General features: G+C 45.6%; 1 protein-coding gene across 6 annotated transcripts in view; it reads right to left on the bottom strand.

Annotated features, from left to right (window-relative positions):
• Window positions 1–5,343: 5,343 nt before the first annotated feature.
• KBTBD12 (kelch repeat and BTB domain containing 12) overlaps window positions 5,344–19,919 on the bottom strand; it is a 111,405-nt gene continuing 96,829 nt past the window's right edge. For 5 of the 6 annotated variants that reach the window (XM_040408586.1, XM_040408587.1, XM_040408589.1 and 2 more), the window contains exons 6-7: window positions 8,578–8,743; window positions 5,344–5,549 (exon numbers count right to left, since the gene is read on the bottom strand). In XM_040408586.1, the coding sequence (XP_040264520.1) occupies window positions 5,438–5,549; window positions 8,578–8,743 (278 nt within the window). In that variant the 3' untranslated portion in view covers window positions 5,344–5,437. Of the gene's footprint in view, window positions 7,215–8,577; window positions 8,744–19,919 lie in introns of all 6 variants that reach the window. The other variant, XM_040408591.1, reaches the window with a different exon arrangement.

The raw sequence follows: 19,919 nt of genomic DNA, 5'->3' as shown, positions 1-19,919 counted from the left end.
TGTTCAATAAAAACATGGTAACATTTAATTCTTTGTGTGTTATTAGTTTAAGCAGACTGTGATTGTCTATTGTTGTGACTTAGATGAAAATCAGATCACATTTTATGACCAATTTGTGCAGAAATCCATATCATTCCAAAGGGTTCACATACTTTTTCTTGCAACTGTATATCTCAATGGGACCATGGATAATAATAATAAAATCATATAAATATATAATATCTGCACCTCACTATATTGAGATGACAGCCAGGTGTCCAAGGCCTTTGTTTCATAATGGTTTAATCCTCCTCCAATGACGTCATTATCCCAAATAGGCTGCGCTCATATGTTGAATGGAGGGTGGTAAAAATGAATCCACCCAATATGTTGCAGAGACAGGGGACAGCCACTAGATGGCAGCACAACTTTACATTGCAGTCACTGTGCTGGCAGGGAAAACCTAGAATTGTACCTGCTGAGTATTATACCCGTCACTGACCATTTGATTCGGATTAGATTCCCCATTCGTCTGCAGTTTCTCTGATAGGTACCGGAACTTGCAAAACTTAAAGGGGTTATCCAATCCTATAAACTGCCCCCCCCCCCCCCCCCCATATGCCGGGCCCCTCACATTGAATATACTTAACCCGCTCCCTGTGCTGCTCCTGGTGAAGTATATTCAATGTGAGCGGCCCCGAATATGGGGATGGGGGGGGGGGCAGTTTATAGGATTGAATAACCCCTTTAACATTTAATTGATGTTTTAAAAAACACCACTACCGACCAGATGGACGGACGTCACTGCGTCACTTGCTGCTCCATTCTTCTATTCGCAGAGTATATAATTGATCAAGCCTAGTCCGTCCTTTTTGATTGCAGAGAGTTAAAGGGGGTCCCTGACCCTCTGCCTGGGCGACATCGGTCTTCTGCCTGGCTAAATGTTCGACCCTACGCACCTCATTCTTATGATCAGTGGGGGTCTCCGCAGTCATATCCCCACCAATCAGATAGTTATCTCCTATCCTGTGGCACTGTTTCAAGACCAAAAAGTAGGCATCTTTTCCCCCACCCCTTTAAGGGTACTTTCACACTAGCGTTTTTCTTTTCTGGCACTGAGTTCCGTCCTAGGGGCTCAAATCCGGAAAAGAACTGATCAGTTTTATCCCCATGCATTCTGAATGGAGAGTCAGTCCTTCAGGATGCATCAGGATGTCTTCAGTTCAGTCTTTTTGACTGATCAGGCTTTTCAGAAAAACGTAGCATGCAGTATTTTTACCTCCGGCCAAAAAGCCTGAACACTTTGACTGAACGCCGGATCAGGCCTTTTTCCCATTGACTTGCATTAACGCCGGATCTGGCGCTGTGTGTTCAGTCAAAACGGATCCGGCTTTTGCATGTTAAACCCGAAAAATGTGAAAAAAAAGTTAAAGTCCATAAATGGCGGATCCGTTTTTTCCAATGCATTTTTTCATTGTGATCAAAATCCTGATCAGGATTCAAATGTAGTCCGTTTTCACACGTTTTTCCGGATCCGGCGGGCAGTTCCGGTGTCTGAATTGAACGCCGGATTAAAACAACGCTAGTGTGAAAGTAGCCTAAAGAGGTTTTCCAGAAGTACAATATTGATGATGACCTGTTATCAATGTCTAGTTGGTGGGGGTCCGACTCCCAGCACACTTGCCGATCAGCTGTTTGGAGAGTCCGCAGCGGCCTCTTCCTAAGCCAGTCACATCCTATTCATTGGTCACATGGCCAAGTGATTTGGTCTGGGCTGCAATACCAAGCACAGCCACTATACGATGGACGGCGCTGTGTTTTGTTAGCTGCGCAGAGTCGGACCCCTCACTGATCCGATGTTCATGACCTATGCTGAGGACAGGTCATCAGTATTGTACTTCTGGACAACCCCTTTAAATTTAGCTCTTCACGTATTCCATGGCAGGTGATCTGACTTTGTCTGCAGGTTTTTAAAATTCTTGGTCCCCAGAAATAGTCCAGCCCCACGGGGCGAGCGCCTGAACTGTCACATTGATATTTTTGCCGTCACGTTAGCACATCCGCCATCATCGCGGCGGCATCCCACCAGGCTGCATCTGTGTCACTGTTTATGTGCAACAACAGAACCTATATTCTCCTCTCCTAATTACATAGCAGCAGCGTATGGAGAGTTTTCAAGAATCAACTGGCAAGACGCTTCTGTACCACGCACCCCGCCAAGAAGATCTGCGAGCTGTCATTATTCCACCGGCCAGTTAAAGGGAAAATGCTCCTTCAATGTAAGAAACGTGGATCGAGATTCTAAGAAACAAACGTGCAAATACAGATGGAGCAGGTTTTGTTGCACACATTCTGTTATTTTACACATAGGTGTGCCAACAGGGAGGCTTCGAAAACTATCTTTCTTTTTTTTAAGCGCAGGTTGTTTGGGATCTGGACTACAACAAATGCTGCTCCACCTGTACTGTTTTTTTTTTTTTCTGTTGCAAACCCATCCTCTAATGTTCTGTCTTATCTAGTTGAGGCTGTAACATGTTCACCATCAGTCTCCTGACACCACAACCAGGTGCGATATTGCTGGGCCCCTTCCAGAAGGTAATACAGTGGTGAGGTTCTCCAGTTCGGAGCCCCCCTCTTACCCCTGTGGCTGTAATATGGCCATATAAGACCAGACTCGGGGACATTTATAAGGGTAATATTACCAATGCACAGTTGTGTTCAAAATAATAGCAGTCAGACATCACTAACCTGATCAATCACTGTTTTCGGTAGAAATTATATTTCTACATGGCAAATAATTTACTAGCAGGTGTAGTAGAGTAATAGAAATCCAACAGTCATGACATGCATGCTACTGATTCTCTGTAATTCAATCACTAATTTAAAGGGGCATGTTCAAAATAATAGCAGTGTGAAGATCAATGAGTGAGGTCATTCATTCTTTGAAAAACAGGTGGCAATTATTGCCCTTAAGGCAGCACATGTCGTACCTGCCGGTTACAGCGCATTTCTCTCTGAAATTCTGAGGAAAGTGGGTCGTTCCAGACATTGTTCAGAAGAACAGCGTAACTTGATTAAAAAGTTGATTGGAGAGGGGAAAAGATATAAAGAAGAGCAGAAAATGATAGGCTGCTCAGCTAAAAGGATGGCAAATGCTTTAAAATGGCAACCAAAACCTGAAAGACGTGGAAGAAAGCGAAAAACTACCATTGGAAGAAAACGGATGGATAGAAGAATAGCCAAAATGGCAAGGACTCGGCCAACAATCAGCTCCAGGAAGATGAAAGAAGGTGTAAAGTTCCCTGTGAGTCCTGTTACAATGAGAAGACGCCAATGTGAAGCCGAGCGATCTGCAAGAAGCCCCCGCAAAGTCCCACTGCTGGAAACAAGACGTGTGCTGAAGAGCTTACAATCTGCCAAAGAGCACATTGACGGCCTGAAGAGACATTGTGTGGACTGATGGAAGTAAGATGGTTCTTTTTGGGTCTAGTGGCCGGAGACAGTTTGTCAGACGACCCCCAAACACTGAATCGAAGCCCCAGTGCACTGTGAAGACAGAGAAGCATGGTGGACAAGCATCATGAGATGGGGATGTGTCTCATACTACGGTGTTGGGCCTATTTATCACGGACCAGGGATCAGTGTGAACACATCAGAAGACGTGAAGAGGTCAGGCTGCCTTATGCTGAAGAGGAGATGCCCTTGAGATGGGTGTTCCAACAAGACAACGACCCCAAACACAGCAGTAAACGGGCAACATCTTGGTTCCAGACCAACAAGATTGACGTCATGGAGCGGCCGGCCCGATCCCCGGATCTTAATCCAATAGAAAACTTGTGGGGCGACATCAAAAATGCTGTTTCTGAGGCAAAACCAAGAAATAGAGAAGAACTGTGGGATGTCGTCCAATCATCCTGGGCCGGAATACCTGGTCACAGGGGCAGAAGGTGGTGACTCCGAGCAACACAGACGTCCAGCAGTTCTCACAGACAGCGGTTATACAACTAGATTCAGAGGAAAGAAAAGCTTCAGACATTTCTCAGTTTATATGGTGAGTGTTTGAGTTTGTAAAGAAGAAGACAAACACTGCTACTTTTTTTGAACAGTCTAATATTCACTTTTCTTCATTTTTATTTTTTTTAGAGGAACAACACAAATTTGATATATTTTTCTTCATGTTTTGATTTAGAATAGAATGTGTAGTGTTCCCAATGCATCTGTGTGGATGGAAATAAAAGCTATTAGAAGGATTTTTCAGCTTGAGATTTTTTAAACACACTGCTATTATTTTGAAAACAACTGTAAATCCTGAAAAAATGGGAACCACTATTGTCAGCCATGTTGGCTTTCATTAGAAGGCTTTGCTTTGACTTTACTCTCTTAGCTCCGAATCCTTCCCCAAAGATTAATTTTAATGATATGGTCACATCCGAGAAATGTGGTGCTGGCTATACTGGGGTGCAGAGTCCAAGTGATCCCCTAGTCTTCACCCTTAAAGGGGTTTTCCGAGACCTTATAACTGATGACCTATCCTCTGTATACGTCATCAGTATTTGATTGATGGGCATCCAACAATGCTCTACAATGTACGGTGCTGTGCTTGGCGGGGTCACGGGTGTCAGACCCCCACTGATCAGATACTGGAGGATAGGTCATCAGTTATGAGAGACCTGGAAAACCCTTTGAAAGGAGTTGTCTCATTTTAGGCATTGGTGACATGCCACAAATGTCAGATAGGAGGTGGGACCTGAACAGGACCCCCCGAAGTAAGTGGAGAGTGGATGTGCAAGTATAGCCGTAGAGCCGCCCTCCATTTATTTCTACGGGACTGCTGAAAATAGCCAAGCACTAGCTTGGCTATCTCCAGCAGTCCCATAGAAGTGATTGGAGTGGTGGCCGCGCATGCGCTGTGCGCTCTCCATTCTTTTTTTCGCTATCTCGGCTATTTTTAGAACGGTCATAAAAATGAATGGAGAGCATGCCGCGCACGCACCTCTGCTCGCTTCCAGAGACAGGTATGGTTCCCAGAGGTGTGACCCACACCTGACATTGATGGCATATCCTAGTGATATTGTTAGAGATGCTCTCAATCAGAGTTAAATGTATTTGCTCTACTGCTCCAAATTGTCTTAATCCTAGGATTTTACATGCATGAAATAGACAACACTGACACCAAGCGGGGTCAAAGAAGTTCTCATCTATTACAGGAAGACAAGCAGTATATATGTACATCAGAGGGGCATCCCCCCCGAGGCTCGTGGCATGGTTCCATTGGCTAGAATACATAAGCAAAGAAAGAGATAAGACTTAGCTTCTGCGCACTGTGTGCATTATTTTACAACCTCTTTAGTATGTGGATAATGAAAATATCTAGGGTACCAGCGCCATATTGTAATGGCTTCACAATAACAGCAGTGCAGCATACGTCATACACGACACATCAGTGAGGAGAGTCCTCTTAGATAGGCAAACCCTTTGTGCTTTGCTTCCAACTTGAATAAATAAGGCGTTGTCCGAGAGCTGAAGACAATGGGGACCATCTTGACTTCTGAAGAATGATATCCACATCTCTATCAATAAAATGAGACAAGCCCCACAAGGAGGTATGGATTTAGCTACAGGAAGATCCTGAAGGTCGCCGCTCCAAAATAGTTATGCCTTGGTATTAGTAGTGCTCAGGCTGTAGTCGGGAACAGAGCCAAGGGTTGTTACAAGGAGAGTGGTCAGGATGCAACAGACTCAAGGATGAGACAGGAGCCTGGACAAGGAATAAAGCTAAGGGTCAGGGCTTGGAGTAGAAGAACAAGTACTAGGCAGATAGACGCAATGGTGAGGCAGAAGCCATGTCCAGAAACTAAGCTGAGGTCAGGATCAGGAGAACCAGGAACAATAGCACAGGAAGACAGGGCAGGATGATGCCCCTTTAAATATGCCACCAGGCCCACCATCATCTTTGGGTGCATTTGCAATGTGAGGCTGCCATGCAGACAGAGTAGGAGAGCCAAGACCTAATCCAGAAGGACCGCGGCAGAAGAAGGGGGCTAGAGCGGCAGAGAAAGAAGCTTCTGGTTGCAGAAATTTGGCTCTAGACTTGGGTAACAGTGTCATTTCATAGGGACATAAGTGAGAGAGGAAGTAGCTGTCTTCTCATATGTGAGGGAGGAGGTAGCTGTCTTCTCATCTGTCAGGGAGGAGGTAGCTGTCTTCTCATCTGTCAGGGAGGAGGTAGCTGTCTTCTCATCTGTCAGGGAGGAGGTAGCTGTCTTCTCATCTGTCAGGGAGGAGGTAGCTGTCTTCTCATCTGTCAGGGAGGAGGTAGCTGTCTTCTCATCTGTCAGGGAGGAGGTAGCTGTCTTCTCATCTGTCAGGGAGGAGGTAGCTGTCTTCTCATCTGTCAGGGAGGAGGTAGCTGTCTTCTCATCTGTCAGGGAGGAGGTAGCTGTCTGCTCATCTGTCAGGGAGGAGGTAGCTGTCTTCTCATCTGTCAGGGAGGAGGTAGCTGTCTGCTCATCTGTCAGGGAGGAGGTAGCTGTCTTCTCATCTGTGAGGGAGGAGGTAGCTGTCTTCTCATCTGTGAGGGAGGAGGTAGCTGTCTTCTCATCTGTCAGGGAGGAGGTAGCTGTCTTCTCATCTGTCAGGGAGGAGGTAGCTGTCTTCTCATCTGTCAGGGAGGAGGTAGCTGTCTTCTCATTTGTGAGGGAGGAGGTAGCTGTCTTCTCATATGTGAGGGAGGAGGTAGCTGTCTTCTCATCTGTCAGGGAGGAGGTAGCTGTCTTCTCATCTGTCAGGGAGGAGGTAGCTGTCTTCTCATCTGTCAGGGAGGAGGTAGCTGTCTTCTCATCTGTCAGGGAGGAGGTAGCTGTCTTCTCATCTGTCAGGGAGGAGGTAGCTGTCTTCTCCTCTGTCAGGGAGGAGGTAGCTGTCTTCTCATCTGTCAGGGAGGAGGTAGCTGTCTTCTCATCTGTCAGAGAGGAGGTAGCTGTCTTCTCATTTGTGAGGGAGGAGGTAGCTGTCTTCTCATATGTGAGGGAGGAGGTAGCTGTCTTCTCATCTGTCAGGGAGGAGGTAGCTGTCTTCTCATCTGTCAGGGAGGAGGTAGCTGTCTTCTCATCTGTCAGGGAGGAGGTAGCTGTCTTCTCATCTGTCAGGGAGGAGGTAGCTGTCTTCTCCTCTGTCAGGGAGGAGGTAGCTGTCTTCTCATCTGTCAGGGAGGAGGTAGCTGGCATCCCCTCCTACTAAGATTTTAATAGAAATCAATAGAGTTGGCAGCCTGGGGTGTGAACATGAAGGTAAGACATGGGATTTATATCAAACACATGAAGCAGTTTTATTATCCGTTCTTTGGAAATACACTTTGTTGGGCTGAGTTTGACATCTGGATGATGACACACAGACAATAAGGGAACCTGTCATAAGGACATGTCTCCTCCATCTTACTGAATTGTCCTTGGGAAAATTCCAGCAGATGTTTCTACTTTGTATTAAATTACAGAACACAATGCTGTAATCACAATGTCCACATGATGTCACATCTGCGGTAGGAACCATGAATGAATGCAAGATGAATGACCGCCATGTGACTACTTAACTATCTGCCATCTGCACATGGGAAGACGTAGTTTTAGAGGAACTTAAACCAAAGCCTACTATTTCAGGAGAGGTGCCGTTATGTGTCTTCTCCTCCCTGTCTTTATATCCTTATAATATACTGTTTTTGATTGAGGAGTTCCAACGGGTGGTGTGAGTCTCGCAGGCAATGCCCCATGGGAAAACAGTATGCAAATTAGATCTTCTCCAGAAGGAAGAAACCTGTCTCTAGTGCTACCTGTTGGTACCGTAGCTATGTGAGATAATGCCTGATACATGATTAGGGATATTAGCCAAACCAGAGACACCACCTGTAGACAGATGTTTCGGGAGTTCTTGTCCCTCATCCATATAGAGCAAGGTACTGGTTGGGTAGATGCGATGCCTTTCACGGAGCTCTAGTGGGGTACTGGTTTTTATTGAGGAGATCCAGCAAGTGTATGGAGTCTTACAAGCAAAGCTTCGTGGAAAAAAGTATGCAAATGAGCTAAGAGGGGTGTATCTGTCGACAAGCTGTTGACAGCACCTGTAGCAAACAGCAGAATATTTTGCATGCAGGCTGCAATTCAGTACAAAGTTAAATAAGGCAAATTATTTGCAAAATTTTACGTAATTTGTAAATGGGTGTCAAACGTACATATTCAATCTAGCGTTATATAGGTTTTGCAAGCCATGTGGTATGTGCATACACCCTGGGGTCAGCCATAGATGTCTCACACAAAATAAAGAGAACCGTTTGATGGGCAGGGTGTAGCTATAGCGGGTCCAGAGGTAGCGGTTACATCCTGGCCCTGCTGCCTAAGAGGACAGTAACGCCCCTCTACCACATAAGAATACAATAGCACATGGCAGAAAAAATTCTGCATTAGTCTTCACAGCAATGGGTCACGCTCACTAGAAATTGCCATTGCTAAGAACACTACTCATGTGTCCTCCAGCAATCCTGCTACTTCTCCAAAACCAGAAGAAAGCCATCGCCCATAGAGAAGGCTTATCTGTATGAGATGTCACCTCTCCAGTAGGTCCCGTGGAGGAGGGAGCAGGTCTCGGGGGTTCAGTGTCGCAACCAGACAGACATCATAGGAGTCATGCATGGGGGCCCGGGTGCAGACTGTGTTCCATTGGTTTTCCCATGGGTCAAGCTCCAGAATCTCCTTTGTGATCACCTCGTGTCGATCTGTGATATAAATAAGAAGAACTTGTCTTATATGAAAAATGGGTCGAGGGGCATCAATATCTGACAATTACTATTAGCAGACGTTTTTTAAAGGGTAACTCCATCACACATGCATAATTCTTAGCTTTATCTTATCCCTGGTTTGTGACAACCATTCTGGCTCCTGATTTCTCAGCAGAGCCGTCAATCATCTTCAAGCCCCACCTCCTTGTGCCCTTTCTGGTCCTATACAGTGTGCCTATAGGTGACGTGTGTAGCTGTGTGCAGGCGTCTGGCGTAAGAAATTCAAGGCTCTGTTAGATGATGGGTGATGTAGCAGATGGGGGAGGTTGATCAGAAAAATCTCTGTAAAAGGGTCATCTAGTTACAACAACCTCTTTTGGGGAATACAAACAGTCCAAAGAAGTAGGTCCTTCATACCTCAGCAGGAGTGTCCTTTCTGCTGCAGCTCTTTCCCTATCGCAGCTCATCGGGCGTGCCTTTCCCTGAAGCTCTCTTCCTATCACTGTTCAGGGAGTGTGTCCTTTCTGCTACAGCTCTTTCCCTGTAACTGCCACAACTTCTAACAGTAGATATAGCTGGTGGCAGCTCTAGAATGGAATTGAGTACTTGCGACCACCTCAGGTGGACGTTCACATCACTATACAGATTAATCGCCAGGGGGCGCTGTTATAATTAAGTAAAGAGAATATCTCACAACTGGAGCATTTTTATAACAGACAGTAAATTACAAGAGTAACTAATTTTTAATGCTGAATTATATTGAAATAACATTTAATGGTGGCACAACCCCTTTGAGGGGCTTTTATCACCATAGGAGGTAAGGACACATTGCTAGGATATACCATCACTGATTAATCTGTTTATGGAACCGCCAGTCCACAATCCAGGGCCACCGGCCGTCTGCACTCCGTGCTGCAGATACGGACCCATTGACTTAAATGGGTCTGCAATCCGCAAGATATGACCGAAGATAGGACTTCTCCTGTCTTTTGCGGAGTGGAGGCATGGATCGAAAGCACTACGAAGCGCTTCCGTGGGCTTTCGGGTCCGTGCCTTACAGAAGATGTTCTACCTTTTGCCGGATGTTGCACGTGGACCTATTCAAGTCAATGGGTCCGCATCTGCAAATGGAGTGCACACGGCCAGTGCCCGTGCATTGCAGACCGCAGAGCAGGCACTGACCTATTACGCTCGTGTGTATGAGCACAAACGTAATTTCTTTCTGTGTCCGTCCCGTTTTTGTTTTTTTTTGCGGACCGTATGCGGAACTATTGATTTTAATGGGTCCGCAAAAGAAACGGAAGTTACTCTGTGTGCATTACGTTTCCTTATGTCCGTATTTACGTTCTGCAAAAAAAATAGAACATGTCCTATTATTGTCCGCATTATGGATAAGGATAGTACTGTTCTATTAGAGGACAGCTCTTCCATTCCGGGAAAATACAGAATGTACATAGACATCATCCGTGATTTTTGCAAATCCATTTTTTGCAGACCGCAAAATACATACGGTCATGTACATGAGCCCTTAAAGGGGTGGTTTCCGCTGTACAAAAAGTGGCTTCTTCTTCATTCTCAAGATCAATGGGGGTCCCAGAAGTAAACCCCCCCATTAATCATAACGTGATTATATATCGTACTAATATACCAACGCTTCTTAACATTCCGGGGGGTGGTGGGAGGATCGTAGAAATATGAAATTAATTAGAGTAATGTATCCCTTTAATTGACAAACAGCAGTAAGTTCCTATGTGACATGGATATCATCGCTTCTTAATAACACTGATAATAGTTACATTGTATCTGATGCCAGTGTCACTTTCTGCCTTCTGACCCTTAAACAGTCACCGTGTTTGTCATATACATAACTGAGCTATGGATAATTCCTTCTATTAAGAGTAGATTTACTTGGCAGGGAGCGGAGATGCTTTTCTCGGGAATGTGTAGGCAGATGTGCCCAGACATCCAGACAGGTGTGCTTATTACACGTGTTAAAAATAAAAAGAGAAAAATACATTTTAATTGCGCTAAGATTAGAATGTTCAATTTATATCAACTTACATCTCCAAATTACAGGTTCACATCGCTGCTTTATAGAGAGCACCGACTGCAGAAATACACAACCCACAATGCTGAACTACTGCTATCCGTGATGGAGAGGGCGATTTATAACCTAACAGGAAGACACCACAATCCTGTATATGCTATAGTATTCACATGCTTGTACATAGGAGCAGTATTATAGTAGTTATATTCTTGTACATAGAAGCAGTATTATAGTAGTTATATTCTTGTATATAGAAGCAGTATTATAGTAGTTATATTCTTGTACATAGGAGCAGTATTATAGTAGTTATATTCTTGTACATGGGGCAGTATTATAGTAGTTATATTCTTGTACATAGGAGGCAGTATTATAGTAGTTATATTCTTATACATAGGAGCAGTATTATAGTAGTTATATTCTTGTACATAGGAAGCAGTATTATAGTAGTTATATTCTTGTACATAGGAGCAGTATTATAGTAGTTATATTCTTGTACATAGGAAGCAGTATTATAGTAGTTATATTCTTCTACATAGGAGACAGTAGTATAGCAGTTATATTCTTGTACATAGGAGCAGTATTATAGTAGTTATATTCTTGTACATAGGAGCAGTATTATAGTAGTTATATTCTTGTACATAGGAGCAGTATTATAGTAGTTATATTCTTGTACACAGACACACCACGGATGGCGTCCATTTTTTTCACTGCAGACTGATAGGAGATTCTTTGGAAATGAATTTTCAGCTGAGCAACTTCACTGACTTACGGATGACACATGGATGGTAAAAACGGGCACACAGACCAACCACAGATCCTTTACGAACATCTTCATGGATGAAACACGTACGCTTTTTTTCACGGACGTGTCACTGACACGGAAATGTGTACGAGGCTTTAAGCAGTATCTTGACTTATCGGAAGGTTATTGTCACGGGGCGCCAAAGGCAGACCTGCTGCTTAGCTTCGGGAGCTAGGACCTGTGTTTGGCCTCGTTCCCAGGGCGGCTTTGCTAGCTGGGAAGCTCCCTGCTCCTAGGTCTGCCTTGAGCGCAGAGCTGATCACTCGGTGCTCGACTTGTCTGTCTGTCGGTCATGTGACGCTGGCCACGTCACATGACCCTTAGACCCTACTATAAATACAGGCAGCCTGCTGGCCACAAGTTGCCTGTTAATTCTAGGTTCCTGGCTATTTGTTGGACTACTGATTACTACCTGATCCTGTTCCCTGACGATCCTCTGCCTGCTCCTCCTGTACTGCGCATCCCTCCTGGTATTGTGACCTCGGCTCCCACCTGACTCCTCTTTGCGGACTCCTCTGTTTCTTCTCTACTCTCCTGGTATTTGACCCCGGCTTCTCCTGACCATTCTTTGCTTAACACTTTGTACTGTGTAGCTCTCTTGGTTCTGACCCGGTCCGTTCGCATTCCGTTATTTGTCTTGTCTGTCTCCCCAGCATGTATCCTAAGGGACTGCCGTCTAGTTGTCCCCTGTCATCAGGACTCGTTAGGCAAGTAGGCAGGGCCAGGGGTGAGGGTGGAGCGCAGTGGTCACTATCCTCCCCCCTGTGTGTAGTGTACGTGACCGTCACAGATTAACAGGCTGTAACCTAACCACTGTATCATGAATCCTCTGGTGACCCTGACTGACCATGTCTCTAACCTGACGCAGATGATGCAGGAGCTAGGTGAGAAACTCTGTTCTTTTGAGCTAGGACAAGGTACTTGCACTCCTCAGGCCTCCAGTCCACATTTAGAGCCCCAGATTAAGCTTCCTGAGCCCTTTTCTGGAGATCGGAAGAAGTTTCTTTCCTTTAAAGAAAATTGTAAACTTTTTTTCCGTTTGCGCCCCGTATCCTCTGGCCCCGAGAGTCAACGCGTGGGCATTGTCATTTCCCGTTTACAGGGTGAACCCCAGGACTGGGCATTTTCTTTACCTGCTGACGCCAGTTGTTTAACATCAGTGGAGGGTTTTTTCAGGCCCTGGGTACTAGGGATCGACCGATTATCGGTTTTACCGATATTATCGGCCGATATTCAGGATTTTGACAGTTATCGGTATCGGCATCTATTTTGATAACGTATTGGGAACACAGATTGCGCTGCTCTCGGCGCTCTCCGTGTTCCCTCAGCAGCACAGGGGAGAAGGAAGCAGTGTCTCCCTCCCCCTGTGATGCTGCTGCCGCTGCCGCCAATTAGAGGAGAGAGGACAAAAGAAGGGGAGGGGCTGTGGCCACCGCTCCACCAATGAAGATAAGTCTTTCATTAATTCATATACAGGAGGCGGGAGCTGGCTGCAGAATCACATAGCCGGCTCCCGACCTCTATGAGGGGTAGCTGCGATCTGCGGTAGTTAACCCCTTAGGTGTTGCGGATCGCAGCTACCGCTCATAGAGGTCGGGAGTCTGCTATGTGATTTTGCAGCCAGCTCCCGCCTCCTGTATATGAATTAATGAGAGATTTCTCTTCATTGGTGGTGCAGTGCGCCCCCCCAAGCCCCCCAGTATTAATCATTGGTGGCGCAGTGCGCCCCCCACCCCATCCCAGTATTAAAAACTTTGGTGGCGCAGTGCGCCCCCCACCCAAGCCCCCCCCCCCAGTATTAATCATTGGTGGCAGTGGCCACAGGATCCCCTCTCCCCTGCTCCTCCGATCGGAGCCCCAGCTGTGTAATCCTGGGGCTCCGATCGGTTACCATGGCAGCCAGGACGCTACTGAAGCCCTGGCTGCCATGGTAAGCTCCATGCTGCTGTGTGCACAAAGCACAGAGCAGCAGGGACAGTGTGAGATCCTACTCCTCTATCAGGGTGAATAGGACAAGAGTTCTAGTCCCTAAATGGGCTAAAAGTTAGTAAAAAAAAATAAAAAAATATTAAGTATAAATGAAAAAGAAAGATTTACAAAAAAAATAAAAAATACACGTTAACAATAAACATATTAATTTTCAGAATATTTGTGTAGGATTTATTTTTTTTTCAAAAATTAAAATTCCCAGAATATCGGTATAAATTATCGGCTATCGGCCTGAAAGTTCACAAATTATCGGTATCGGCCCTAAAAAATCAATATCGGTCGATCCCTACTGGGTACCCTGTATGATGAACCAGACAGGACACTGGTAGCCGAGACTGCTCTAAAGGTTCTGGTTCAGGGCGATCTACCTGCGTAGGAGTATTGCACCCAATTCAGAAGGTGGTGTGTTCCCTCAGGATGGAATGAACCAGCACTTAAGAGTCAGTTCAGGTCAGGTCTGTCTGATAACTTAAAGGATCTTCTAGTGAGTTATCAGCTTCCAGAGACTCTTGTAGTCCGACTTGACCGACGGGTTAGAGAGAGACGACAGGAACGACAGTTCTCTTCTAAGATGGTGGTCCAGCCTGAGGTCTATCCCAGAAACAACGCTGAGGTCTCTACCGAGGAACCCATGCAGGTCGGCATGACTCAAGGGAATCTGCGCCGCAGACGTGGAGTGTGTTTTTACTGCGGAGATCCTGACCATTGGATCAACCAGTGTCCTAAGAAGACCCTCTCCGTTAAGTCTCCCAAGGCAAGGCAACATAAAGACCAGGTACACCCTGATATTACAAAATGTAAGCTTTTGGTACCTATAACAATATCTCTGGGGGTTAATAAATGGCCGGGTAAGGCCTTTATTGACTCTGGTTCAGCGGCCAGCTTTATTGACTCTGAGTACGCCATTAGACTGGGTATTCCAATTTTTTCTCTTCCTACACCTATCCATGTCATTGCTATGGACGCCACTCCCCTGGTAGGTGGTATGGTGAGGTCATGTACCTGAGAGATTTCTTTAACCGTGGGGGTGTGCCACTCTGAGAAATGTTCCCTCTTAGTCCTGGAGAACCTACCGGCTGAGGTGGTACTAGGGTTGCCTTGGCTCCGATTACACAACCCCACTATTGATTGGTCCAGGGGGGAGTTGGTGAAATGGGGACCTAAGTGTGACTTGTGCTTGTCTGTGGTACAAGCTGGGGTCTCAGTAGAATCTGATATATTACCCACGGTCATTAGGGAATATTCTGATGTGTTCTCATCACCAACCCCGGAGGTTCTACCACCCCATAGACCTTATGATTGGTCCATAGAGTTAGTAGAAGGTGCCAGGTTTCCTAAGGGGCGTGTTTATAATCTAAGCCCGAACGCAAGGCCATGGATGATTATATTAAGGAAAGCCTCGGTAGGGGGCACATTAGACCTTCTGTCTCTCCTATGGGAGCGGGGTTTTTCTTCGTTAAGAAGGATGGTGGTCTTAGGCCTTGTATCGATTACCGGATATTGAATAAGATTACTATCCAGAATCGATACTCTCTCCCATTGATTCCGGATTTATTTAACCAGGTTCTTGGGGCAACCTGGTTTTCTAAGATTGACCTGAAAGGGGCATATAATCTAATCCGAATCAAGGAGGGAGACGAATGGAAGACTGTGTTCAATACTCCGGCAGGGCACTTTGAATATCAGGTTATGCCTTTTGGACTCGGCAATGCCCCAGCTGTGTTCCAAAACTTTATGAATGATATTCTTAGAGAGTTTTTAGGTAAATTTGTCATTGTCTATCTTGACGACATTTTGATATTTTCTCCTGATTTCAAATCTCATGTGTCTCATGTTAGACAAGTATTAGAGGTGTTGAGGGAGAATCAGCTATCCGCTAAACAAGAGAAATGTGTCTTTGGTGTACAGGAGATACTGTTTCTAGGGCATGTTCTGACTCCTCACGCTTTGAAGATGGATCCTGGTAAGGTACTAGCTATTAAGGAATGGGTAAGGCCTTCATCCTTAAAGGCCTTACAACGGTTCTTAGGTTTTGCCAATTACTACCGTAAGTTTATTAAGAATTCTTCAGTAATTGCTAAACCATTGACCGACCTTACTAAGAAAGAGGCGGATTTGGAGAACTGGTCTTCTGAGGCCATTACTTCGTTTGAAACACTAAAAAAGGCATTCAGTAGCGCTCCCATTCTGATCCAGTCAGATCAGGAGAGACCTTTTATTGTGGAGGTGGATGCGTCTGAGGAGAGCGCAGGAGCAGTCCTTTCACAAGGTCCTGCTAGTCTAACTAACCTGAGACCGTGTGCCTTCTTTTCCAGAAAATTTTCTTCCACCGAGAGAAACTACGACATAGGGAATCGGGAGTTGCTGGCCATTAAGTGGGCATTTGAGGAGTGGAGGCATTTTCTGGAGGGGGCAAGGCATTGTGTAACTGTTGTCACTGACCATAAGAACCTTATGTTTGTCGAATCTGCTAAGAGGTTGAATCCCCGTCAGGCTAGATGGGCACTGTTTTTTACTCGTTTTGAATTCTCCATTACTTTCAGGCCTGGAAGTAAAAATGTGAAGGCTGATGCATTATCTCGGAGCTTCCATGCTTTTCAGCCTACAGAGGCACCGCCTGAATCCATCCTACCAGCAAATATCTTCGTAGCAGCCTTAACCCAAGATATCTCGGCTCGCATTAAGGCTGAACAACATCTGGCACCGGCAACCACCCCAACAGATAAGTTGTTTGTCCCCATACAATTTCGTCTCCAGCTGTTTAGGTCAGTGTCATGATTCTGCCTTTTGTGGACATCCGGGTGTTGAGGGCACTAAGGATCTGGTTTCTAGATCTTATTGGTGGCCACTCTATTTAGGGATGTCAAGTCCTACGTGTCAGCCTGTGAAGTTTGTGCCAGGTCTAAGACACCTAGGACTCGCCCTGCTGGTAACCTACGACCCCTACCCATTCCCAGTAGACCCTGGTTCCATATCTCGATGGACTTTATTGCTGACCTGCCGCCGGCGGAGGGTAAGACTGTGGTTTGGGTAGTGGTCGATAGGTTTAGCAAGATGGTTCATTTCATTCCCCTGTCTAAACTTCCGAATGCTAAAACCCTGGCGTCTATTTTTGTGAGAGAGATTGTTCGTTTACATGGCATCCCGGAAAGTATTGTTTCTGACAGAGGTGTGCAGTTTGTGTCCAAATTCTGGAGGGCCTTCTGTCAAAGATGTAAAATTTTGTTGTCTTTTTCTTCCGCCTACCATCCTAGAGTAATGGGCAGACTGAACTCCTTAATCAGTCTGTGGAACAATTCCTGAGGTCGTATGTTGCTGATGACCAGCAATTATAGGTTAAATACCTTCCGTTGGCAGAATTTGCTTTGAATAACCGTGTCAATTCTTCTGCTGGGGTCTCCCCTTTCTTTTGTAACCATGGTTTTTATCCCCGTTTTCATTCTGGGTCGTCCGTCTCCTCTTCTAACCCTGAAGCGGATAAACTCTCCTCCGAACTGTGCACAGGAACCTAGAAAAGGCTCAAAGCTCCCAAAATCTCAAGGCCGATAGGAGACGTTCCAAGGGGGTGAACTTTCAGGTTGGGGATAAAGTATGGTTGTCCTCCAAGAATCTATCTCTCAAGATAGCTTCTAGAAAATTTGCTCCTCGTTTTATTGGACCGTATAAGATCACAGAGGTGATTAATCCGGTATCGTTGAAAGCCTCGCCTCCGCCGGTTCTTGTTAGTGATGCTGTCGAGTATGTGGTGTCTAAGATAGTGGATGTCAGGAGAGTGCGTAATTCCTTACAGTACCTGATTCACTGGAAGGGGTATGGACCCGAAGAGAGATCTTGGGTTCCTGCTAGGGAGGTTCATGCTCCTAGACTGGTTCAAAAATTTCATTAAGAACACCCTGAAAGGCCATTGCCTGAAGTCTTGAGTCCGGTGGCCCCTCGTAAAAGGGGGGGTACTGTCACGGGGCACCAAAGGCGCACTCGGTCTCCCATCAGCCGCAGACCTGCTGCTTAGCTTTGGGAGCGAGGATCTGTGTTTGGCCTCGTTCCCAGGGCGGCTTTGCTAGCTGGGAGGCTCCCTGCTCCTAGGTCTGCCTTGAGCGCCGAGCTGATCACTCGGTGCTTGACTTGTCTGTCTGTCGGTCATGTGACGCTGGCCACGTCACATGACCCTCAGACCCCACTATAAATACAGGCAGCCTGCTGGCCACAAGTTGCCTGTTAATTCTAGGTTCCTGGCTATTTGTTGGACTACTGATTACTCACCTGATCCTGTTCCCTGACGATCCTCTGCCTGCTCCTCCTGTACTGCGCATCCCTCCTGGTATTGTGACCTCGGCTCCCACCTGACTACTCTTTGCGGACTCCTCTGGTACTTCTCTACTCTCCTGGTATTTGACCCCGGCTTCACCTGACCATTCTTTGCTTAACCCTTTGTACTGCGTAGCTCTCTTGGTTCTGACCGGTCCGTTTACATTCCGTTATTTGTCTTGTCTGTCTTCCCAGCACGTATCCTAAGTTAGGCACTGCCGTCCAGTTGTCCCCTGTTATTAGGGCTTGCGAGGCAAGTAGGCAGGGCTAGGGGTGAGAGTGGAGCGCAGTGGTCACTAGCCTCCCCCCTGTGTGTAGTGTACGTGACCGTCACAGTTATTTCACTGTATTTTCCCTTTAGGAAGTCAGAGTCTTCCCTGGCAGCTGCGGCAATCTACAATGCACTCCCTACAGTACAGAGCTATAAGCCAGAATACATGGACAGCCTTGGACCACAGCTGCTGGATGTTTCATGGGATGTCGTCAGACCAAGGCTGGAGGTTAATTAATGCCTGTTCCTAGATATAAAAACCCCAACAGAGGAGGACGCATGCAAATTCCCACATGTTCCAATTCTTCTGAGAATCGGAAGCAAGGCTTGTAAACATAAACATACACGACTGTTAAATCCTGCAGGATTCGCAGATCAGTCCTTGATGTCCAACAAACAAGTAAATCTGCCTATACACCACCATCATTAGGAATGATCCTTCCAGAAAATCATGTCAGATGGAACTGCCCATTATAAAAATATAAATATAAAATAATAATTAAAAAAATAAAAAGTTTATGAACGATCTTATACTCGTACTTTGACCTTTAAAAAAAAAGTGCACTACAAATTCACGTAACCGTATTCTGAGGGTATGTTCACATGGTCGTAATAGCATGCTGGGAAAAAAAATAATTCCGTGTCAAAATTTCTTGTGTTCTCCCAGCTATTTTTTATGCGATTTTGAAATTTCTGCAACAAATCTGCCACATGTGAATAACCCTTAAGGGGCTGTCTAATGTGGGAAATCTATTTTTAAATACCATATTAAAGCCTGTACACAGACAGATCATTGATTCCTGTAGGATCTGTGTAATGCCTAATTTCACCTCTGGGGGCGCTGCAGGAAAATAAACACTTGCCAGTAGATAACAGATTATATCTGATTGCTGGAAGTGCCAGCAATTGAGCATCTTATATTCAGCTTATATCGTAGATCCCTTATAACATAAAACAGAGAACCTCTTTAAGGATTAATTATACCTTATTATATTCACATGAGACAGGCCCAGTGGCGTACCTTTAATGGAGGCAGACCACGCAACTGCTATGCTATGATGCTGAGCTCTTTCTTCTTTGCCCTGAAAACAGAACACTGCATTTGCATGCAGCAGCCACTAGGGGGAGCGCAATACAAAGAAGTGATTTTAGCTTCCATTCAAGTAAATAGTAACTGTATAAATTCCTATGCACTGAGCTCCCCTAGTGGTAGACATAAATTAAAATGTATTCCGTTTAAGGGCACTTTCACAATAGCGTTATTCTTTTCTGGTATAGAGTTCCGTCCTAGGGGCTCAATACCGGAAAGGAACTGATCAGGTTTATCCTAATGCATTCTGAATGGAGAGCAATCCGTTCAGGATGTCTTCAGTTCAGTCTTTTTAACTTTTGAGGACGGAGATAATACCGCAGCATGCTGCGGTTTTATCTCCGTCCAAAATTCCAGAACACATGCCGGATCCTGCATTTTTTCCCATTGAAATGCATTTATGCTGGATCCGGTCCCGAGTGTTTCGGCAAAACGGTTCCGGCATTCCGGTCTGCGCATGCTCAGACCGCAAAAAATGTGAAAAAAAAAAAATGTCGGACCCGTTTTCCGGATGACTCCGGAGAGACAGATCCAGCATTACAATGCATTTGTCATACTGATCAGGATCCTGATCCATCTGACAAATGCCATCAGTTTGCATACGTTTTGACGGATCCGGCGGGCATACGTATCCGGAATCCTCTGCCGCAAGTGTGAAAGTACCCTAAA

This window comes from Bufo bufo, chromosome 9 (assembly GCF_905171765.1).
Source record: "Bufo bufo chromosome 9, aBufBuf1.1, whole genome shotgun sequence".
Taxonomy (NCBI): Eukaryota; Metazoa; Chordata; class Amphibia; order Anura; family Bufonidae; genus Bufo; species Bufo bufo.
This window is presented reverse-complemented; position numbering and strand designations above follow the sequence as displayed.